This window comes from Molossus molossus, unplaced genomic scaffold (genome assembly GCF_014108415.1).
Source record: "Molossus molossus isolate mMolMol1 unplaced genomic scaffold, mMolMol1.p scaffold_m16_p_6, whole genome shotgun sequence".
NCBI lineage: Eukaryota > Metazoa > Chordata > Mammalia > Chiroptera > Molossidae > Molossus > Molossus molossus.
This window is the reverse complement of record NW_023425399.1, coordinates 46,104,892-46,124,902: the sequence shown is the minus strand read 5'-3', so window position 1 is coordinate 46,124,902 and position 20,011 is coordinate 46,104,892. Positions and strand designations below refer to the sequence as shown.

The following is a 20,011-nucleotide window of genomic DNA, read 5'->3' as shown; positions in this document are numbered from 1 at the left end:
GAAAAACTAACATTATCTAGCTTTTATTACCTACTAGATATAAGATCTAAACAAATTATCAGACTTTCTTACAATATCAACTCTAGAAGCTAACTCCAAACAGTAAGCAACCTGCAGTGCCAATGATAGTAAAAAGGTTATTAAATAAGAAATCAGCCCTACTTGCCAGGGTAGGAAGGAATGCCTTACACCCAGATGTGATGATGGTAGTATTTGAGAGTGAGCTGATAGTAAAAATGACAATAGCAGCCACTTTTTCCGAGCACTTATTTTCTGTTACATGCATTAGCTCATTTAACCCTCTCAACAACCTGCAGGTAGCCCAAGTAGTGGTAATACTAATCAACATAGTGGTCAGACTGTCTGGATTCAGATCTTAGTTCTGTCACTGTGTATCTGGTCAAATTACTTAAATTCTCTGTTCATATATAAAATGCACAGCATTTGAAATGACTATGCTATTTTCCTTACATATAGTAAGCAAATATTATGAAAACACACTGCTATTATTATATATAATGTTGGGAAGTACATATGTTTAGTAAATGTTGAAAAAGTATTTAGATACATTTTATTTTCTATCATTTTAAGATGTACTCAACTTAGGCAAGAACTTAAAGTACTGTCATTACTTTCAATAAGTTTTAAAGGCATATATGGAGAAATAACTCTATGTCCTAAGAGTACTAAATTTTACATCAAAAAAGGTGCATTCCTGATATAGTCTAATAAATTAAAATATTTATATAAACTTACATAAAATATAAAAATATTAAAGTTTTGAATTTAAACCTATCCTAAAATTCATTTGGAATCTCATTGAATCACAAATAACCAAAACAATCTTGAAAAAGAAAAATAAAGTTGGAGGACTTGTACCTACTTATTTCAAAACTTATTATAAAGCTACAGTAATTAATCAGTATGATAATGGCATAAAAACTAATTAAAATAGCATGGTACTGACATAACAACACACATACTGACCAATGGAAAAAAGATTTCATAAATAAACCCTCACATATACAGTCACATGATTTTCAATGAGGGGACCAAGACCTTTCAATGGGACAAGGCAGTCTTTTCAATAAGTGGTACTGGGAAAATGAATGCAAAAGAATCAAGTTTGACCCCTTCTTTAAACCATATATAAAAATCAATTCAAAATTAATCAAAGATCTAAATGTAAGAGCTAGAACTATAAGGAAACACAGAGAAAGCTTCCTGATATTGAATTTGGCAATAATTTCTTTGATATGACACCAAAGCACAGGCAACAACAACAAAATAAAACAAAGTAACACAATTTTATAGAACTTCATTAAAATTAAAACCTTTTTGCATCCTGGCCAGTGTGGCTCAGTTGTTTGGGTATCATCCTTGTGCACAGAAAGGTTGCCGGTTTGATTACCGGTCAGGGCACATGCCCAGGGTTGTGGGCTCAATCCCCATAAGAGGGTACAGGAGGCAGCCAATTCATGTTTTGCTCTCACATGCATGTTTCTCTCCCTCTCCCTTCCTTTTTTTCTAAAAAAAAAAAAAAATGCATCAAAGGACACTATCAACAGAGTGGAAAGATAACCTACAGAATGTAAAAAAATATATGCAAATCATGAGATTAGTATCCAAAATATATAACGCATTCCTATAATACAACAAAAACCCAATTCGAAAATGGGCAAAAGACTTGAATAAACCTTTTTCCAAAGATACAGAAGTAGCCAATAAGTACACGAAAAAAAGAGCTCACTATCAATAATCATTGTCAAAATGAAAGTCAAAAACATAGTGAGATACCACTTCACACCCTTTAGGATGGCTATTTTTTAAAAAAACAAAAAACAGAAACTAACAAATATTGGCGAAGATGTGGAAAAATTGTAATCATTGTGCATTGCCTTATTTTTCCTCTCGACAATTTATACTACAATGATAATCAGCAAGTCACTTTCATGCTTATATACTTACTTATTTAATAAACCGACATGAGAACTTATTTAAAACAAATATATTTACGAATATTTTTACTTTACCACCTCATATTTTCCTATTCCTCCTCTCCCTCCACAAAGTAAACAACATTTGCATATACGTGCACAGAGCACAACACTTAACCCCAATCAATGGGTTGCATTTCCCATTATCATTTCATTAAAGTAAAATGAAATTTTTATTACAACATAAACCAAAAGTCAACCCTAAAAATCTCAAAACATAATAATTTCAATTATAAATTATTATTTATCTCCCTTTGCCCCACAACTCTCTTTGAGTCAGTTTATTGGTCATCCATATCACAGGGAATAATCAAGGAAAAAGAGAGAAAACATGATTTTACTAAACATGCTTATTATCCTAGAAAAATATACGGTGGTGGGAGAAAGGCTAAAATGATTTGCTGAAATGGAGTTTAGGTGTAAAATAATACTTGGCTTACTGCGTGAAAGACTATTATGTTTTATAATCAGTCATCATCACATATCTGTTGAGTGATAAATAGCATCTTGAATTTAGTACTAATTTTATATTGCCATTCATACAAAATCTGTGAACAAAGGAATGAGAAAATAAATAAATAAGAAATAAATTTTAAGTAATGATTAATTGTTAAGTATTTAAAAGAAATTTCTAAAACATTTTTCAAAAGCTTCAATGGAGCCTGGCCAGTGTGGTTCAGTGGACTGAGCATCCTGCCACGGACTGAGAGGTCATGGTTTGATTCCTGATCAGAGCACATGCCCAGGTTTTGAGTTCGATCCCCGTAGGGGGTGTGCAAGAGGCAACTGATTGATGTTTCTCTCTTACATAGATGTTTCTATCTCTCTCTCCCTTCCTCTCTCTTTCAAAAATCAATAAAAACATTTCTTTTTTTTTAAAAAAAAAAGCTTCAATGGAGTACAAGTTAATCTCCACAGACACTATCTCTCAGTAACCTAACAAGGTATCAATGAGCTGCTAACTGGAAGGACCAAGTCCCAAGTCCCATCAATTACAAAGACAAAAGATATGATAATTAATGTATTTCAACACAATTTACTGTTTATCAGAATGCTACTATTAAATTTACTATTAATCATTACTGATCCCAGGTTAAGTGAAAAAAAAAAAAACATCAATTTTCACATATAATTTTTAAAATATTTATCTTTCTTTTATAGAAATCCTTTCATCCTATAAATCATGTTTCTCAGTTTTACCAAAGAGTTAAAATTATTTTAACAAAAATAAATTATGTCTAAATTTTACCTTGCCATGCATATTTCTTTCCATTCAAGTCAATAGCAAAATCTTCAGGGTAGAAGTCAATTATACTAGAATCCTATATCAAGAAGAAAAGTAAATATTCAAAACAAAAATTACATGCCTCTGTTATACAGGATTTGTTATAACTATTGTTTGTGTTATCAAGCCTGATCAGAAAGTGAGGTTTCATTCATTTTAAAAAACTGTTAAGGTTCGGCCGGTGGGCTCAGTGGTTGAGCATCGACCCATGCACCAAGAGGTCGCCGGTCTGATTCCCAGTCAGGACACATGCCCAGGTTGTGGGCCCGATCCCCAGTGAAGGGCATGCAGGAGATGGCCAATCGATGTTTTCTCTCACTGATGTTTTTTTCTCTCCCTCTCTCTCTAAAGTCAATAAAGGAGGAAAAAAAAAAAAACCAAACTGTTAAGATACCAGGTCATACCCGGCTGGTATGGCTCGGTGGACTGATCATCATCCCAGGGACTGAGCATTACCCCAGGCACCAAGAGGTTTGATTCTTAGTCAGGGTATGTACCCAGGTTGTAGGCTCAATCTCCAGTAGGGAGCATGCAGGAGGCAGTTGATTGATATTTTTCTCATAGATGTTTCTCTCTCTCTCCCCTCTCCTTTCCTCTCTCTCTCTCTAAAATAAATAAAAAACATATTAAAAAAAAAAATACCAGGTAATTAATGCCAGGTCTAGTAAAACAAAATTAACTATTTTATTTAAAATAATGAAAAAAAAAGGGGCATTATTATAAAATTGTAGAGCTGATAACTGTGGACCCAAGACAGTGAGTGAAGAGTTTATTGACTGTAATAATTCCTACTTCCAAGCTTGGTCTCACTTTAGCTAGATAGAACACAAAACAAGCTCAGAGGTGATTTCAGCTAGGTCAGTCTTCTGAGCTTTTTGTAGCCACCATACAGGGCTAGAACAAGTAAAAACAGGCTAAGAACAAAACAACTTGTTATAAAGATTTCTCTAAAACAAATCAATTTGCTCTACTGGGTGGGTACTTAATTATGACAAGAAAAGTGGGGTGGGGGTGCAGTAATGAAAACTATACAGTAAGGACTCAAATACTTTTACTTTGTTTCTATACTTCACTATTTCAACTGAGATGAAAAGCAACTGTGACTAATTTTAGTAAAACCTATAACAAAAACCTAGTTACCAACATACTCAAAATACTAAGACTCACTGGATCATTCATGAGCTTCCGCCATGATGGAGGTAGAAAGTTACCACTTGCAGCTGGAAAAACTCCCATAAGTTGTTCCAGTGGTTTAAACTTCAAGGAAGAAAAAAGTTTAAGATAAGTTTACACAATTTTTATCTAAGCCAAAATTCTATGAATTTAACGGCTCTAAATAATCAAGCTTACCGGTTTGGTGCCCTTCTCAAAATCAGAAGGCATATCTGCAATACCTTCAAAGTCTGAAGCAAATGGTGCATAATGGAATGGATAATACCACTTCCAGGAAGCACAGCCCTCCAATAATTATAAACAACAACAAAAACAAAAATCTATGTTAATGATAGTCTCAGTACAAAAACAAACAAAAATTAGAACATTAACCTACCATATTCTATCTATAAAACACCCAACTTCTACTTTATATTCCATATATTAACTTTTTCCACAAATTCTAAAAGTTGTTTTAATTAAATGTGAACTTTCTGCAAAGCACCTTTAATAATCAGTTAACAACAAACGTCATATTTACAGACACAATTTGGTCAAGATTTATATCCTTAAAATGTGTTTTGTGACATTTCTCTACAACTCTGGAGCTGCCATTATCAAATATAATGGAAGAGCAGCTACAGTTGACACTTACTGAGTCTATATAGGTGGGTAAGGGACAACATTGAAACAAAGATTGAGAGTAAAACAGCCAAAAGTTTCATTTTACAATTCCCTATTATATTTTCATGTGACAACTTTCTCTTTACTATAAAAATATTTAAGTATACCCATTGAAAAGAAAACAAGAGCAATTTATACTCATAGAAAAGAGACTTTTCTTCCTGATATATGTTATGACTCTGTGCCTAGAGAATTAAAATCTTAAGGTAAGAGGAGTAAAACATGAAATTAAGAGTATTTTATGATGCCCTGGCCGGTTTGGCTCAGCGGTTAGAGCGTCGACCTGCGGTCCTTAGAGACCCGGGTTCGGTTCCCGCTAGGGGCACGTACCTCGGTTGCAGTTTGTCCCTGGCCCTGGTCGGTCGTGCGGGTGGCAGCCACTCGATGTGTTCCTTTCACATCGATGTTTCTCTCTCTCTCTCTCTCTCTGTCTGTTCCTCTCTCTCCCTCCCACTCTACCTGAACAAAAAAAAATGGGAAAATGTCCTCGGGTGAGGATAAAAAAAAAAAGTATTTTATGATCAACACTGTATTACTGTTTAGTGCGTTAAATTACCTTCTACTTACCAACAAACTTGATTTATTCCCAGGTCACACCAAACCTAACTTGCTTCGTTCTAAAGCACAGAACCAGATTTTATCTAACAGTGTTATATCCCCTATATGTTTAGCTAATCTCTCGCCAGCTCTGACATCTCAATTATCAAAGGTTTTCTGTCAGATAGAGATTACTTGAATTAGAATGCACTTCATGCAACATTACATTACATGGAGGAAATGATATTCAAACGCCTTTCAAATTCTCCAGTCACTGTCCTTTGTTCAGTCATTTACTGACTATTACTCAATTATTTTTTATTCCAATTAAAAAAACACACCAAACTTTAATAATATGAAAGACAAAGTACACTCAAACCACACAATTTAATGCTAAAACCCTTTAATGCAACAAAAATTAGCTTTGTTTATATATTAACACTTAAGGAACTTTACAAATAAATATTTAAGGTAATGAAGTTCTAAGTAGGAAACTTAAAAAAGGGAACCTAGGTTTAATTTCAGAATATAGCTCAATAATACACATTATTATAGAAATTGCTGTCTTCCTAAAATGGCTAGCTGGAGATTTAGAGAAAAATATTCCTTCTGTACCTGGTAATAATATCGAAGAACCCAGCAGAGCCCTTCAACGTAAGATTGTACAACCTTACGACGAAATTTCTCATCAGCTGCATCAACATCAAATTTGTTCTTGTAGTACCGCTGCTTCCAACCAGCTTCCCATAGCCTAAAAACCAGTCAAAGTCAATAAATATACTTTCAGTAATTGTCTACCAATGTATCACCCAAATCATCATATATTTAATATCCAGGTGAAACATAAATGAGTTAAACAGTAACGCTAACACAACTTCATTTAGTTATTTCTAAAAAGTCCACTTTTGCAGGATTTATTATCAACTTAAAGATAGCTAAACATCAAAAACTGAAACACAACTAGTAAAACCATTATAAAACTACATTTTAAAAAAGAATAACCATTTATTAAACTACTTTAATAACACTTGTTTGCTCAAATTTTCATACTGTTTTACATGTTTTTTATTCTAAAACTACATTTTAAGATTCAATACTGGTCCTGGCCGGTTTGGCTCAGCGGTTAGAGCATTGGCCTACGGTCCAGAGAGACCCAGGTTCAGTTCCCCCAGTCCTGGTTGGGTCGTGCAGGTGGCAGCCACTCGATGTGTCCCTTTCACATCGATGTTTCTCTCTCTCTCTCTCTCCCTCCCACTCTATCTGAACAAAATATGGAAAAATGTACTCGGGTGTGGATTAAAAAAAAAAAGATTCAATACTGAAGATTTTATATTGGTCAAATTCCTCAGTTTGTTAAAGTATATTTAAACTATACCAAAAAGTCAAATTACTTAAAGAAAGAAAAAAAAAATACTTATACTATTCATTTTTTTACAGGTAGAAGGTGGTTTGTAAAACAATAATCTAGGAACCAAGCAGAAATTATGTGTACACCGACTCTATCCTTGGGTCACATTATCCCTCTTTCAGATAAGAGTTTCTGTCGGTTTAAGGTATGCATGTATGTTCTGCTAAACTGGGAAGCAAGTCAATCCATTCACTAAATTATTACTAATCACCGAAAATATAATGCGAAGAATCCCATTTTCCCTCAAAATATATGTTTTTGTAAGTACTCATTTCTCATTCTCTGAAAGATTTAAAAATTTTATTGAAGGAACACAAAGAAGCCAAAGATCACTTAAAAAAAAAAAAGCACACACACACCCCCCCACACACACACATCAGGACAGATGAAGAATATAATGATTCTCCATTTAAGAGCTATTTTCTACCATGCAACAGATCTTACAAATTACAGTCATGTTTCAGAATACATCATACCAATTTTAATTTCACACAAACACAGAGAATTCACAGAATATCAACTAGGAGAAATTTCCACTATCCATAATGTAAACTAGCACTATTTTATAGAAAATATCAATAAAATAAATGCAAAAAAACCCCCAAACATTTATTGATAGAAGCATTTCTACCTTGATTATCCTAGGCAACAGGATTAAACAATGAAGTATTAAATAAATCAAGTTAACTATTAAGCTGACATTGATCATGATGGCTACATCACTCTAAGAGAAAAGTCCAGAGTTATAGAATCAGAGAATAAAAACTCAGATCAGGTAAATGGTCAATCACATGTCACCAAAAATCTCAGAATCCTTCAAAGAATATTAAGAAAGTGCAGTATCATACATGGTATTTGTGAAGTTTCTTTTCATAAGTACAAATACACCAACCATGCCCTCTTTTAAAAGAGCATGAGCTGTGAACCACTATTGTTTAACTTTGAACTGTATCATTTTGCTAAATTCACAATGAGTTACAATTACTGAGACTATTGGTCTTTTGTATTTGGAGCCCAGGCTTCAAACCTAGATTTAATTACATGAGAGGCTGTTAAACTTACTATATAATGACTAAAAACTTCTAGATAAATTAAATAATCAAAGTTTTCTATTATAAATTTTAAACAGCTAAAGGGGAAACTTCCCTACCATGAAATATAATTGTGCATATGGAAGTTTGTGGTTTTTAAAAATATACATATTTATCTCTTATCCAAATGTCTTTTGCATATTTCATTTTGAGGTATAACCTTTTCAAATGAGAAGATTAAAGCAAACTATATTAAATATCCAAGTGTAACTGAACTTTCTAGGTTAAGCAGCTTGAAAATTTAATCTCCAAATGGTAACATTAAGATCACATAGTCAGAGCCGAACACCTCATGTCTAGCTGATCTAGTGCCTGGTCTCAGAGGGAAAAGTGGTTTGGAGGACAAAAACTTGCATGAATACTAATATGGATACTTAGGTTTAACAATGATAGTAGCTTACACATCTCACTAGAATTTACTGACTTTTCTAAACCTCCACATTAATTACTAGTGGATAAAAAGATCACAGGCAAGTATCTGAAGGCACTGCTGCTCTAAGTGAAATAGCATTAATTAGACCACATCTATTTCAGCAATTTACTAACAAAGTGCAACCGAAAAAATGTCCTCACCTGACGTTATCCTCTGGCTCAGGTTCACTGTCACTGTTGTCTGCTTTTCGCTTAATTCCTCCTAACGGAGATGGGGAACCATCAGAAGTGAAACTTGTATTAGGAGATACTGAAGGACTCTGCAGACAATTAGAACATTACAGAGGAAGGATTTAATTATTATTTCACATAAGACTTTACATCAAAGTGCTATTACCATCATGTTTCACAATACCACATTTTTAAAAAAGCTATCAAGATATGATATATATATTTAGAAAGTACAAAGACTGATCTTGGCCTACTCCACCTCCCCCAAACAAGTAATATAGTACCAAGCTTCCTATGCCTACACTAAAATAAACAAAAACCCTGAACATTCTTAGGATAAAAACTGTTTCAAAAGAAAATTTTAATTTTATACATTTTTTTTTTCTTTAATTTTTTTTTTCTTTTTATCCTCACCCGAGGACATTTTTCCATTTTTTTTGCTCAGGTAGAGTGGGAGGGAGAGAGAGGAACAGAGAGAAAGAGAGAGAAACATCGACGTGAAAGGGACACATCGAGTGGCTGCCACCCGCACAACCGACCAGGGCCGGGGACAAACTGCAACCGAGGTACATGCCCTTAGCGGGAACCGAACCCGGGTCTCTCAGGACCACAGGCCGACGCTCTAACCGCTGAGCCAAACCGGCCAGGGCTTTATACACTTTTTAAATTATAGGACTTGAATAACTTTTTCTTTGGTGGTTCCCTCAAGTTACAAATTCATGATCATGTCCCACCAATTACATACCAAAGTTGTAAACAGAAAACATATATATGTATATAAGTTAATAATATAAAAATAGTAAATTAAAAAGTCAATACCAGTGAGAATGAAGTTAAATGGTAAGTGTTCTACCTAGTACAACCACTCTGAAAAGCAACTGTTTAATGAGACTCTGCCAGACAACTGTTAAATTATTTTATATATACTGTTGTTTCTTTAAATATATTTTTATTGATTTTTTTTAGAGAGAGAGGAAGGGAGAGATAGAAACATCGATGTGAGAAACATCAATCGGCTGCTTCCTGCACGCCCCCCACCGAGGACTGAGCCCGAAACTCAGGCATCTGTCCTGACCAGGAATCAAACTGGGTCCTCTCAGTCCATGGATCTACGCTCAATCCACTAAGCCACATAGGTCAAGCTTTATATATACTATTTTAAAATTCAATGTACAAATAAAAATCTATTAGTCATCTTAGAAAAATGCAGATTTTATTATTTCAAAGTCAGATACTACTTTAAAGTACTATTTTAAAGTGTTACCTTTAAAATATTATCAGTATTATCTTCCCTTTGTACCTAACTCAATGAACATAGTAGCACCCGAAAGTATTTTAATATTTAATTTAAACACTATAATCTTCTGCAATGTTATTTTTATGTTAAATGACCAAAAACATAGAGGGCAGAAAAGGTATTTGTGGTAAACGGTTTTTTCTGTTATTCACAGTATATTAGATATTTCAAGTAAACTGAATTATTTTTAAGTTGAGAGCTGAGGAGTCTCTCTTTTTTTTAAATGTATTGATTTTAGAGAGAGAGAGGAAGAAAGAGAGAAAGAATGAGGGAGGAAAGGTAGGAGGGAGGAAGGAAGAGAGGAAGAGAGAAACATCGACTTGTTCCACTTATTTATGCATTCAATGGTTGATTCTCGTATGCGCCCTGATTAGGAAATGAACCTGCAACCTTGGCATATGGGGATGATGTTCCAACCAATGGAGTTATCCTGCCATGGCTGAAGAGGGTCTTTTAATATTATAACTAAAACCTTAGTAATAAAGGTAGTACACACCATAGGCCGAGAAAAGTTACCACAATGTAAAATTGTATTTCATAGAGCTTATGACACTTTCCTTTTTAAAATGTATAATGTCAAATTTTATCATGATACTACTAAATGGCTAATACTGTAAAAAAAAAAAAAAAAAAAAAAAAGTCATAAAAATAAATCCAGGAATGTACTGTTGTACTTGGAAAATTAGATGGGTATTTTTAGTCAGACAAATCTGAGTTTGAAATACCAAATCCTATCTTTAATGACTGTATGGCCCTGAGCAATTTATCTGACCTCTGTCAGCCTCTTCTTCAAATGGGGATGATAATGTTCTATCTCTTTACAGGTTATTGCAAGGATTAAATAAAATACATGTGAAAGACCAATAACATACTGCCTCCTGGCACAAAGCAGTTAACCAAAGAGAAGTTGTTGCAAAAAGTAACCTTTCCCAAATTGACAAACAACATATAAACTCTATCTTTTATTTATTTGTTTGTTTGTTTATTTATTTCCTCACCTGAGGATATTTTTCCATTGATTTTTTTTCTGATAGAGTGGGAAGCGGAGAGACACACACACACACACACACACACAGAGAGAGACAGAGAGAGAGAGAGAGAGAGAGAGAGAGAGATATCGACGGGCTGCCTCCCACACAACCCGGAATGGAACTGGGGATCAAATCTGCAACCAAGGTATGTGTCCTTGACTAGAAATCGAACCCGTGACTCTTCAGTCCTTAGGCCAATGCTCCAATCGCTGGGCCAAACTGGCCAGGGCTAAACTCTGTCTTTGGATAACAAAAATAATATACCTCCAAGGACAAAAAAAAAAAGCTGGCTGTCCTTCAATACTGAATCCCTGCTGCTCTCCTTTCTGCTCTGTCTCTACCAATAAAAGTATACTTTCCTGAACATACCAGATTCATACCACTTCAAATTTGTTTTGAAAAAGCTATTTTTGCAATAAAACCTACTAAACTGAGACTGGCCACAAATAATAAAACCACACCTCAGAATGCAACATTTAAAATCATAGTTATATAAAATAAATAAAACCATATTCATGAGAAACAAAGCTCTCTAATAGAACATTACCAATGCAGATCACCAATAGACACCAGTCAACTACTAGAGACTAACATGCCCAAACATTTAGAAAAAAAAACACATAATCTTAAAAGCTCCCTTTAAATGAACTTCATGATTTTAAATGAAAATGTGGAATATATGAGATGAAGATCCCTCTATGCAGCCCTGCTGGTGTGGCTCAGTGGACTGAGTGTCATCCCATAAACTGAGACGTCCTGGGGACCAACCCTGATGTGGGGTGTGCAGGAGGTAGCCAATCGATGCTTCTCTCTCACATCAGGGTTTCTAATTCCCTCTCTCAAAAAAATCAATACAAAAAATAAATTAAAAAAGAAAAGAAAATCTCTCCATGGAAAGACTCCAACAGAAACAATTGTGTCAAGAGGAATTAAGACAGGATCAAATAAGCAACCAAATCACCTATCTCTTCACTGCTATTTCCATGGCAGACATTAACCAATAGTGAGTGGGTCTAGTCCTGTGGAGTCCTTCATAATATTGGAATCCTTCTCAAAGCATCACAGCTGGCATAGTTTAAACCTACTTGCCTCCCTGAGATTAAGAGAAAAGTATTATATCATCAACGTGGTGTTTGAGAATACTTGCCACTCTCAGTTCCAATCTGAGGGGACTATAGTCCTTATAATCTTAAATGATGGATATCAGTTCTTCCTGTTCTATTCATGTTGTCTCATTGCAATCCCTTTCACTGATCCTCCACATCCCACTCTGTTAATGGTGTGAGGAATAAGACAAGAAAACAAAATCAAACAACAAAAAAACACAGGCTGCTTTTCTCAAGAGATGTGAAATCTCAGTTCTCAAATTCCAAATCTAAGGTCTCTAAAACTTCTAGGCGTGAATTTATGGCAATATAAATCCAATCATTTTCCTGATATGGCAAAACAACTGGACATAGGATTGCCCTATAATAAGGGATTTGAGCATCAACACATCACTATCATAATAATTAAATTTAAACATCCAAACGTATGACATTACCTTGGATATAGCATAGCAATGATTTACAGAAGATACCAAACCTTACATACTATCTTGCCTGCCTCTATAGCACACTCTCTCTCACGCCTACTAGCCCCAAATAATTTATTTATTGATTATCTGTTGTCTGTGAATGTTGGTTAACGGTCTATTCCAGTGGCTCTCAATCTTCCTAATGCCATGACCCTTTAATACAGTTCATCATGTTGTATGTGGGGGTATCTGCATGTGGGCGGACCCGCAGGGAGACAAATAGAGGTGCAGTGTCTCGGTTCCTAAGACCATCAGAAATATGTTTTCTGATGGTCTTAGGCGACCTCTGTGAAAGGGTCGTTCGATGCCCAAAGGGGTCGCAACCCACACGTTGAGAACCGTTGGTCTATTCCCTCACCCCTGCTGCTGCCCTGCGCTCATGGTCTGTTGCCACTATTACAGGAAGGTGAGTTGGAAAGTGAGAGTTTAGGTGGTAAAGAGTACCTGTATTTGACAGACTGAGGCACACTATTCTGCAAAATGACCATGACTGTTCCCTGAAAGGAAAATAAACAGCAAAACCCACCCTCCTCTCTTGCTCCAGGTATGAGACATCTGCATGTCCAACTCATGCTTCTAGCACTATCACGACCCAGTACCTTAGGCCCATTTGCATTACAGACTCACTGCAGCCACTTAGCTATCTATATTTACATACATTTTCTTTCTTTCATGTCATTTACTTTCATATTGATAAAAATGAATTTAAAAGAATTAAAAATATCTCAAGGAAAAATAAATTGGAAAAAAAAAACTATAAAACAACCCTAAGCTAAATAATAAAATTGGCATACAACTGCAAGGGGCATCTGAAATTCACCACTCTTCAATGCCACATAAAAGTCAGTCACTTACTGAGTTATTCTGCATCCTCATTTCATAGGCTGCTTGTCTCGGATTACTGGCTACTTGAGAACCTGGTGAATTTCTTGAACCCAAGGCATGAGGGGTTAATAGTCCACCAGGACTGAAAGCTGGTTGATCTCTCTAATATAAATGGAAATAAATGTAGAAATTAAAATTAAATCACAATGAAGATGGCAGGAAGAAAAGAGGACAACGAAACAGAGTCCCCACTGTAAGCACTTAAAAAATGAAAATAAATTTTCATGAACATTACAGGGTTGTTGACACTTGGATTTGATTGTAACTTACCCTATAAATAGTAAGTCTGCAATATTTAATAACTCTGCTCTAAAAGTACATATAATCCACTGTTCTATTCAAGTCTCATTAGGCTATTCTATTATGTTTACTTACAATTTCAGAACATATTAGAGACAATTCTAGGTATATAAGTATAACTAATAAGATAAAAAACAAGTCAAGAGTTTAATGTATACTAAGAAATACAACTTTTACTTACTCTTCACCTTCCTAGAATTTAACTCTTTCTTTCTAATTAATTAGAGCTATGATTAAAGCTACAACAGATAATAGTCATGGATGACTGATAAAAGAGGTTTTTAAAACATATACTGACTAAAAGAAAATAATTATATATAAGGTAGAAAATAAATATGCCCCTCCCAATCTAAGTGATTTTGAGCCTACATGCAATAATCAAACATCTCTACTTTTCTCCCTTCTAGGTTCCTGAAATCGCTCAATTCCAATAAAATATAATAATAAAAGGCAGTTCCTAAACTCCAAGAGTTTACAATCTAGTAAGCAAGACAAGAAAAACAAGAACTAAAGAAATAAAGTGACTATAAGGCATGCAATTAAGAAAAAAGTATCACAGCAAGAGGCACCACAGTTAAAAGAAAGAATCGCTCAACCTAGACTACGAGCAGAAGCAACAGAAAACTTTGTGGAAAAGGTAAGATGTGACTTCTGGTCAAGATGGTGGCTAGGTAAAAGCGGTATCGCGTCCTCCCACAACCACATCAAAGTTACAACTAAACTACAGAACAACCATCATTCAAAACCACCTGAAATCAAGCTGAATGTAAGTCCTACAACTATGGAATTTAAAAAAGCAGCTACATCCAGACTGGTAGGAGGGGCGGCGGCGCAGTGGCAAGACGGGCTGGTCCCACACCCAAGTGTGGCGGATAAAAATCAGGAGGCTCCCGCAGCTAGGAAGGTCCTTCCTGAGGACTGAGGGGTCCCCGTCCCACACCAGGTGCCCCGCTCAGGGTTCCAGTGCCAGGAAGAGAATCCCCATAACTTCTGGCTGGAAAAACCAGCAGAAACTGAGGCTCAGGAAAGCTGAAGCGGCTGGAGCCCCAGGCAGCTCCCTAAAGGGCCCACGCACGGACTTATCGGACTCTCTCCCTCTAAGCTCAGAGGGGAGGCAGCTCGAGGGGCACCAGAGACACCCAGGGAAGAACTGAGCTGCTTGGCACTGGAGCGAGGGCTGGAGAGGGGGCTTTCTCCGGGACCAAGGTGCTGTCAGAGGCCTTTGTTCCTTTGGTGAGCCCTTCCCTGGGGCGGCAGACAGAAGCCATATCTGGGACTCCAGCAACCTGGCTCACACTGGTAGCCCCGCCCTGCTGACTCCCTGAGGCCCCGCCCCGCCCCACCCCACCCAACTTTCAAGCCCTCCCAAGCTGTTGCCACTTGCTTAACCATAGGATTGGCCTGTCTTGGATCCTGCTTCAGGTTTTTCCTAAATTCTTTCAAACGAGCAGCATCTGGTCTTAGTGAGCCCCATACCTCTCATTAAGTAATACACAGAAACAAACACAGGGAGGCAGCCAAAATGAGGATACAAAGAAACAGGTCCCAAACGAAAGAACAGAACAAAACCCCAATAAAAGAACTAAGCGAAAGGGAGATAAGCAACCTAACAGATACTGAGTTCAAAATACTGCTTATAAGGATGCTCAATGAACTCAGTGAGGGCCTCAAGAGCATAAAAAAGGACCAGTCAGAAATGATCGATGCACAGTTAGAAACGAAGGAGGCTTTAACTGAAATAAAGAATAATTTACACAGCTTCAATAATAGAGTACGTAAATCCAAGGAGCAAACCATCGATTTGGAATATAAGGAAGCAAAAAACGCCCAATCAGAACAGCAAAAAGAAAAAAAAATCCAAAAAAATGAGGATAGTGTAAGGAGCCTCTGGGACAACCTCAAGCGTGCCAACATTCGCATCTTGGGGGTGCCCAAAGGAGGAGAGAGAGAACAAGAAATCGAAAACCTGTTTGAAACAATAATGGCAGAAAACTTTCCTAACTTGGTGAAGGAAACAGACATACAAGTCCAGGAAGCACAGAGTCCCAAACAAGATGAACCCCAAGAGGCTCACACCAAGACACATCATCATCAAAATGCAAAAGGTTCAAGACAAAGAGACAGTCTTAAAAGCAGCAAGAGAAAGGCAGCTAGTTACCTACAAGGGCGTTCCCATTAGGCTGTCAGCTGATTTCTCAAAAGAAACTTTGCAGGCCAGAAGGGAGTGGCAAGAAATATTCAGAGTGATGAAAAGTAAGAACCTACAACCAAGATTACTCTATCCTGCAAAGCTGTCATTTAGAATCGATGGACATATAAAGACTTTCCCAGACAAGAGAAAGTTAAAGGTGTTCATCACCGCCAAACCGTTATTATATGAAACGATGAAGGGTCTTTTTGAAGAAAAAGATAAAATGTATGAACAAACAAAATGGCAATGAATACATATCTATCAACAATGGAATCTACAAACAAAATGAACAGGTAGAACAGAAACATTCTCATAGATACAAAGAACATTTTGTTGATTGCCAGTTGGGAGGGGGTTTGGGGGAATGGGTGAAAAGGGTGAAGAGATTAAGAAGTATAAATTCATTGCTAGACTGACTAACCTCAAAGGTAAAGGGGATGGGGGGGGGGGGTGGGAAGAAATAAACCAAAGAACTTATATGCATAACCAATGGACACAGACAATAGTGTGGGAAAAGGAGGGAGGGGGGTGGGAGTGGGGAGGAGGGGATCAATGGAGGAAAAATGTGGACATTTTACATTCAACAATAAAGATTTGAGAGAGAAAAAAAAAGAGAGAAAAAAAAAAGAAAAGGTAAGATGTAAGGGAGTTGTGAAGTCAAAAATCCATTGGGAGGTACGAAATGAAGGCAATGCTCTAAGTCTGGAGGAACATAGTTAGGAGGCAGAAGGGGAAAGGCTGGGCAGCTAGAATTCGACCAGATCATAGTGCATTTGCATGCCAGATGGAGACAAGACTATTCTAAGGGGACTAAGGAATCAACAGTGATTTCTGAGCAGAGAAACAACAAAGTTTTGAGTGTCATGTTCTGGGAATACTAACCTGACAGAGATGTAGACAGAATGTAGTAACTTTCAAGAGGATACAAAGGGATACTGTTTTTATTACAAAAGTAATACCCGATTAGTGTAAAATGCACCCCCCCCCCCCACCGCCCATCAAGTGTAGCCCTTCAGATGCTAGATCTGAAAAAGGACGTTGAAATCAAAACCAGCATTCTTCTCCACCTAAAAAGGCAATCGAATAAACACCATGTCCCTAATCAACTCCTACTGGATGAAGAATAAAAACCTGTTGTAATGAACATCTTCCTCCCAAATTACGTTATGTTATTGCCAATCTTATGAAATTAATTAAAACTCACCTTCATTCTCTTTCTTTTTTCTTTCTGTCGTCTTCTGAAACTGTCCTAAAAGTATAAAATCCACATATTCTGTCAAATAATTACACAAAAATGTAAGAGTTAAACATTACCAGGAATGATCTGAGAGAAAATTCAAGTTTTAAAGGAAGACCCCAGAAACCTAGGTACATAATTAAACTAGGTAATGGACTATATGCTTCAAGTGTTGCCTATCAGAACTTTAGATGTATAGAGCATTCTACATTAAGTTTAGATGTAATTTAAATGTTCCTCATTTTTTTCAGATAGCTTTTGCTATCACTCCAGGAAAGAATGAAAAACTCATGACAAAGACCATTGGTTCTACCCTGGAGCATATAGGCTGCCAATGTGGAGAAGCTACAAATAAGTAAGAAAACAAAGAATTCTTAAGCTGTAGCTGAATTCGGTTAATAATCAAGGTGTCAATTTAAAAATATTGAGAAGATAATTTATTAATAAGTTTCTGTTACCAAAAAAGGGCTTGACAGTTCCTCACTCTGTAAATGGTTGACACAAGTGGATAAAGAGAGAAGTCGGCTCTATGGAAACACTGCCCCCCCATCCCTGGTTCTAAAAAGTCGATCTAATCAAAGGAGGGAAAATCAGAAGTTCACACTGCTTATTCTGGGCCAATTCACCTCACAAGAAAGGGTCTAGTCTGAAATGTCAAGTTTTCCAAATGTAGCCGGGGTTTTAAGTACATAGGATTTGGGGTTGATCTTACTTCCCCACTATTTAGATGGTTCAAAGGCCTCCTTTACCTCTCATGCCCAAGATTCTGTGTCTATTAAAGAATTGAAATGACAGCTAAGGTAGCTGTGGCTGCAGCTTTGGCCTAAATCAGGGGCCAACTAGTACTGTCATCCTACTAGCTTCACTTCTATCCCTTCCAAGTCAGTACTGCCAAATGCAAGGGCATTAACAAAATTTGAAACTTGTGCTTTCTGCCAGAAGAGAGACTGAATGTTGGATACATGGTGAATGACTACCTTAAAATCTCTTAAGATATTAAAACCACCAAATTTATTTAATCAAGCTTTTTTCACATCTTCAGTGAAACTTCCTTATTTAAGTCACCAATGACTTACAGACTGAAATCCATTACTCAGTCTTCAGTCCCTATCTGACCATGACCCATTCCTCCTTGAATCTTACTCCTCACTTAGCTTCCAGGACACTGCACTGACCTGGTTCTCTTTCACTCTTGGTGCTTGCCCTCACTCCTCAATTCCCTAACCTCTTCATGTAGTTGTTCCTCTGAGCCCAATACTTAGACCTCTCCACTTCTCTGCTTTCATGGGAGTAACCATCTAGTTTCATGGCTTTAAATACCATCTATATACTTATGACTGTCCAACCAAGATCTCTCTCCACTCATTTAGTATCTCCACAATGGAATTCCCAACCCCAAATTTGCACCTCCCAGGCTTCATCATCACAGTTGCTCAGACCATTTTCAATTGCTCAGACAAAATGTCTTGGACTCATTCTTGATAGCTTTCTTTCTCTCACACCTAAGCATTTACTCATTAGTCAATCCCATTGGTTCTATCTTCAAAACATGCAGAATCCAACTACCTCTTGACATCTCCACTACAACTATACTAGGTCTCATGGACTGGGCTTACTACTTCCATCTTTGTCTCCATACAGTGAGTCTCAATAAAACAGCTAGTGATCCTTTTATAATATGTGTCAGATCTTTTCACTTTTATACTCAAAACCCTCCAGAATGAAAGCTAAAATCCTTAAAATGACCTATAGGGTCCTACCAGATCTGGCCCTCCATTATCTTTCTGACCTCTTCTACTACCGCCGTCCCTTCGCTTCCTCTGCTCCTGCTACACTGGCTCCTTGCTGTTCTGTGAACATCTGGGTAATGCTCCTGCTCCACAGAGCCTTTCCACCGCATGTTCCCATCTATCTGAAATGCTCTTCTTACAAATGTCTGCATGGTTTACTCCTTCATATCCTTCAGGTCTTTATTCAAAGTCATCTGTGGGCAAGGCCCTCTCTAGTGACCTTTGCTAGAATTGCAAACTACCTATCATCATCTTCCCAGATACTTCCTCACCTGCTTTAATTTTCTTTGTGGCATTTAACACTAACACATTACACAATTTACCTAAGTTTTTGTGTTTATCATCCATCTCCCCCAGAAGAGTGTCAGCTCTGCAAGGTTAGGAATTTTCTGTGTGTGTGTGTTTGTTTTGTTTTGTTGTATCACTAACACTCAGAATGCTATATGGCACATGGTAACAATGAATATTTGCTCAACAAAAATAATATTTGCAAAATAAAAAGTAAACCTCAAAGCTCATAAAATAAAAAGCATCACATTTCTACCTAATTGCCCAATTTAAATAAAAAATATTGATGTATTCCTCTTTTACTATCTATTTTGCTGGTCAGTTAAATACCTATTTCTAAGGGTGGTAATCATACATAAGCAGAGTAGGTCCATCTGGGTGCTATCAGCTCCTTTGGAAATCTGTCAAAAGTGGACACACTTTCCAGGAAAATACATACTACCATATACTTTTATATTCAATTTTCGAGAGTTCATTAATCCCACTCCCACTGCTCAATCATTTTGATGGACATCATATGATGTCAAGGCCTCCTCAAGAGATCCAAAGTTTTAAAATATCCTCTTTGTCAGGCCATCTGAACACCATTATTACCTAAATCTGAAGCACTCTAATTTATCAAATAAAATACAACACACCCTAATGCCAAATATCACAAA

General features: G+C 36.6%; 1 protein-coding gene across 7 annotated transcripts in view; it reads right to left on the bottom strand.

The window, feature by feature from the left end:
* Positions 1 to 20,011, bottom strand: part of XRN2 (5'-3' exoribonuclease 2) — a 100,542-nt gene that overhangs the window by 43,197 nt on the left and 37,334 nt on the right. For 6 of the 7 annotated variants that reach the window (XM_036244280.1, XM_036244283.1, XM_036244282.1 and 3 more), the window contains 7 exons: positions 17,242 to 17,286; positions 13,517 to 13,648; positions 8,728 to 8,846; positions 6,271 to 6,406; positions 4,633 to 4,743; positions 4,450 to 4,539; positions 3,247 to 3,319 (listed from right to left, as the gene is read on the bottom strand). In XM_036244280.1, the coding sequence (XP_036100173.1) occupies positions 3,247 to 3,319; positions 4,450 to 4,539; positions 4,633 to 4,743; positions 6,271 to 6,406; positions 8,728 to 8,846; positions 13,517 to 13,648; positions 17,242 to 17,286 (706 nt within the window). The remainder of the gene's footprint in view (positions 1 to 3,246; positions 3,320 to 4,449; positions 4,540 to 4,632; positions 4,744 to 6,270; positions 6,407 to 8,727; positions 8,847 to 13,516; positions 13,649 to 17,241; positions 17,287 to 20,011) is intronic. The other variant, XM_036244281.1, reaches the window with a different exon arrangement.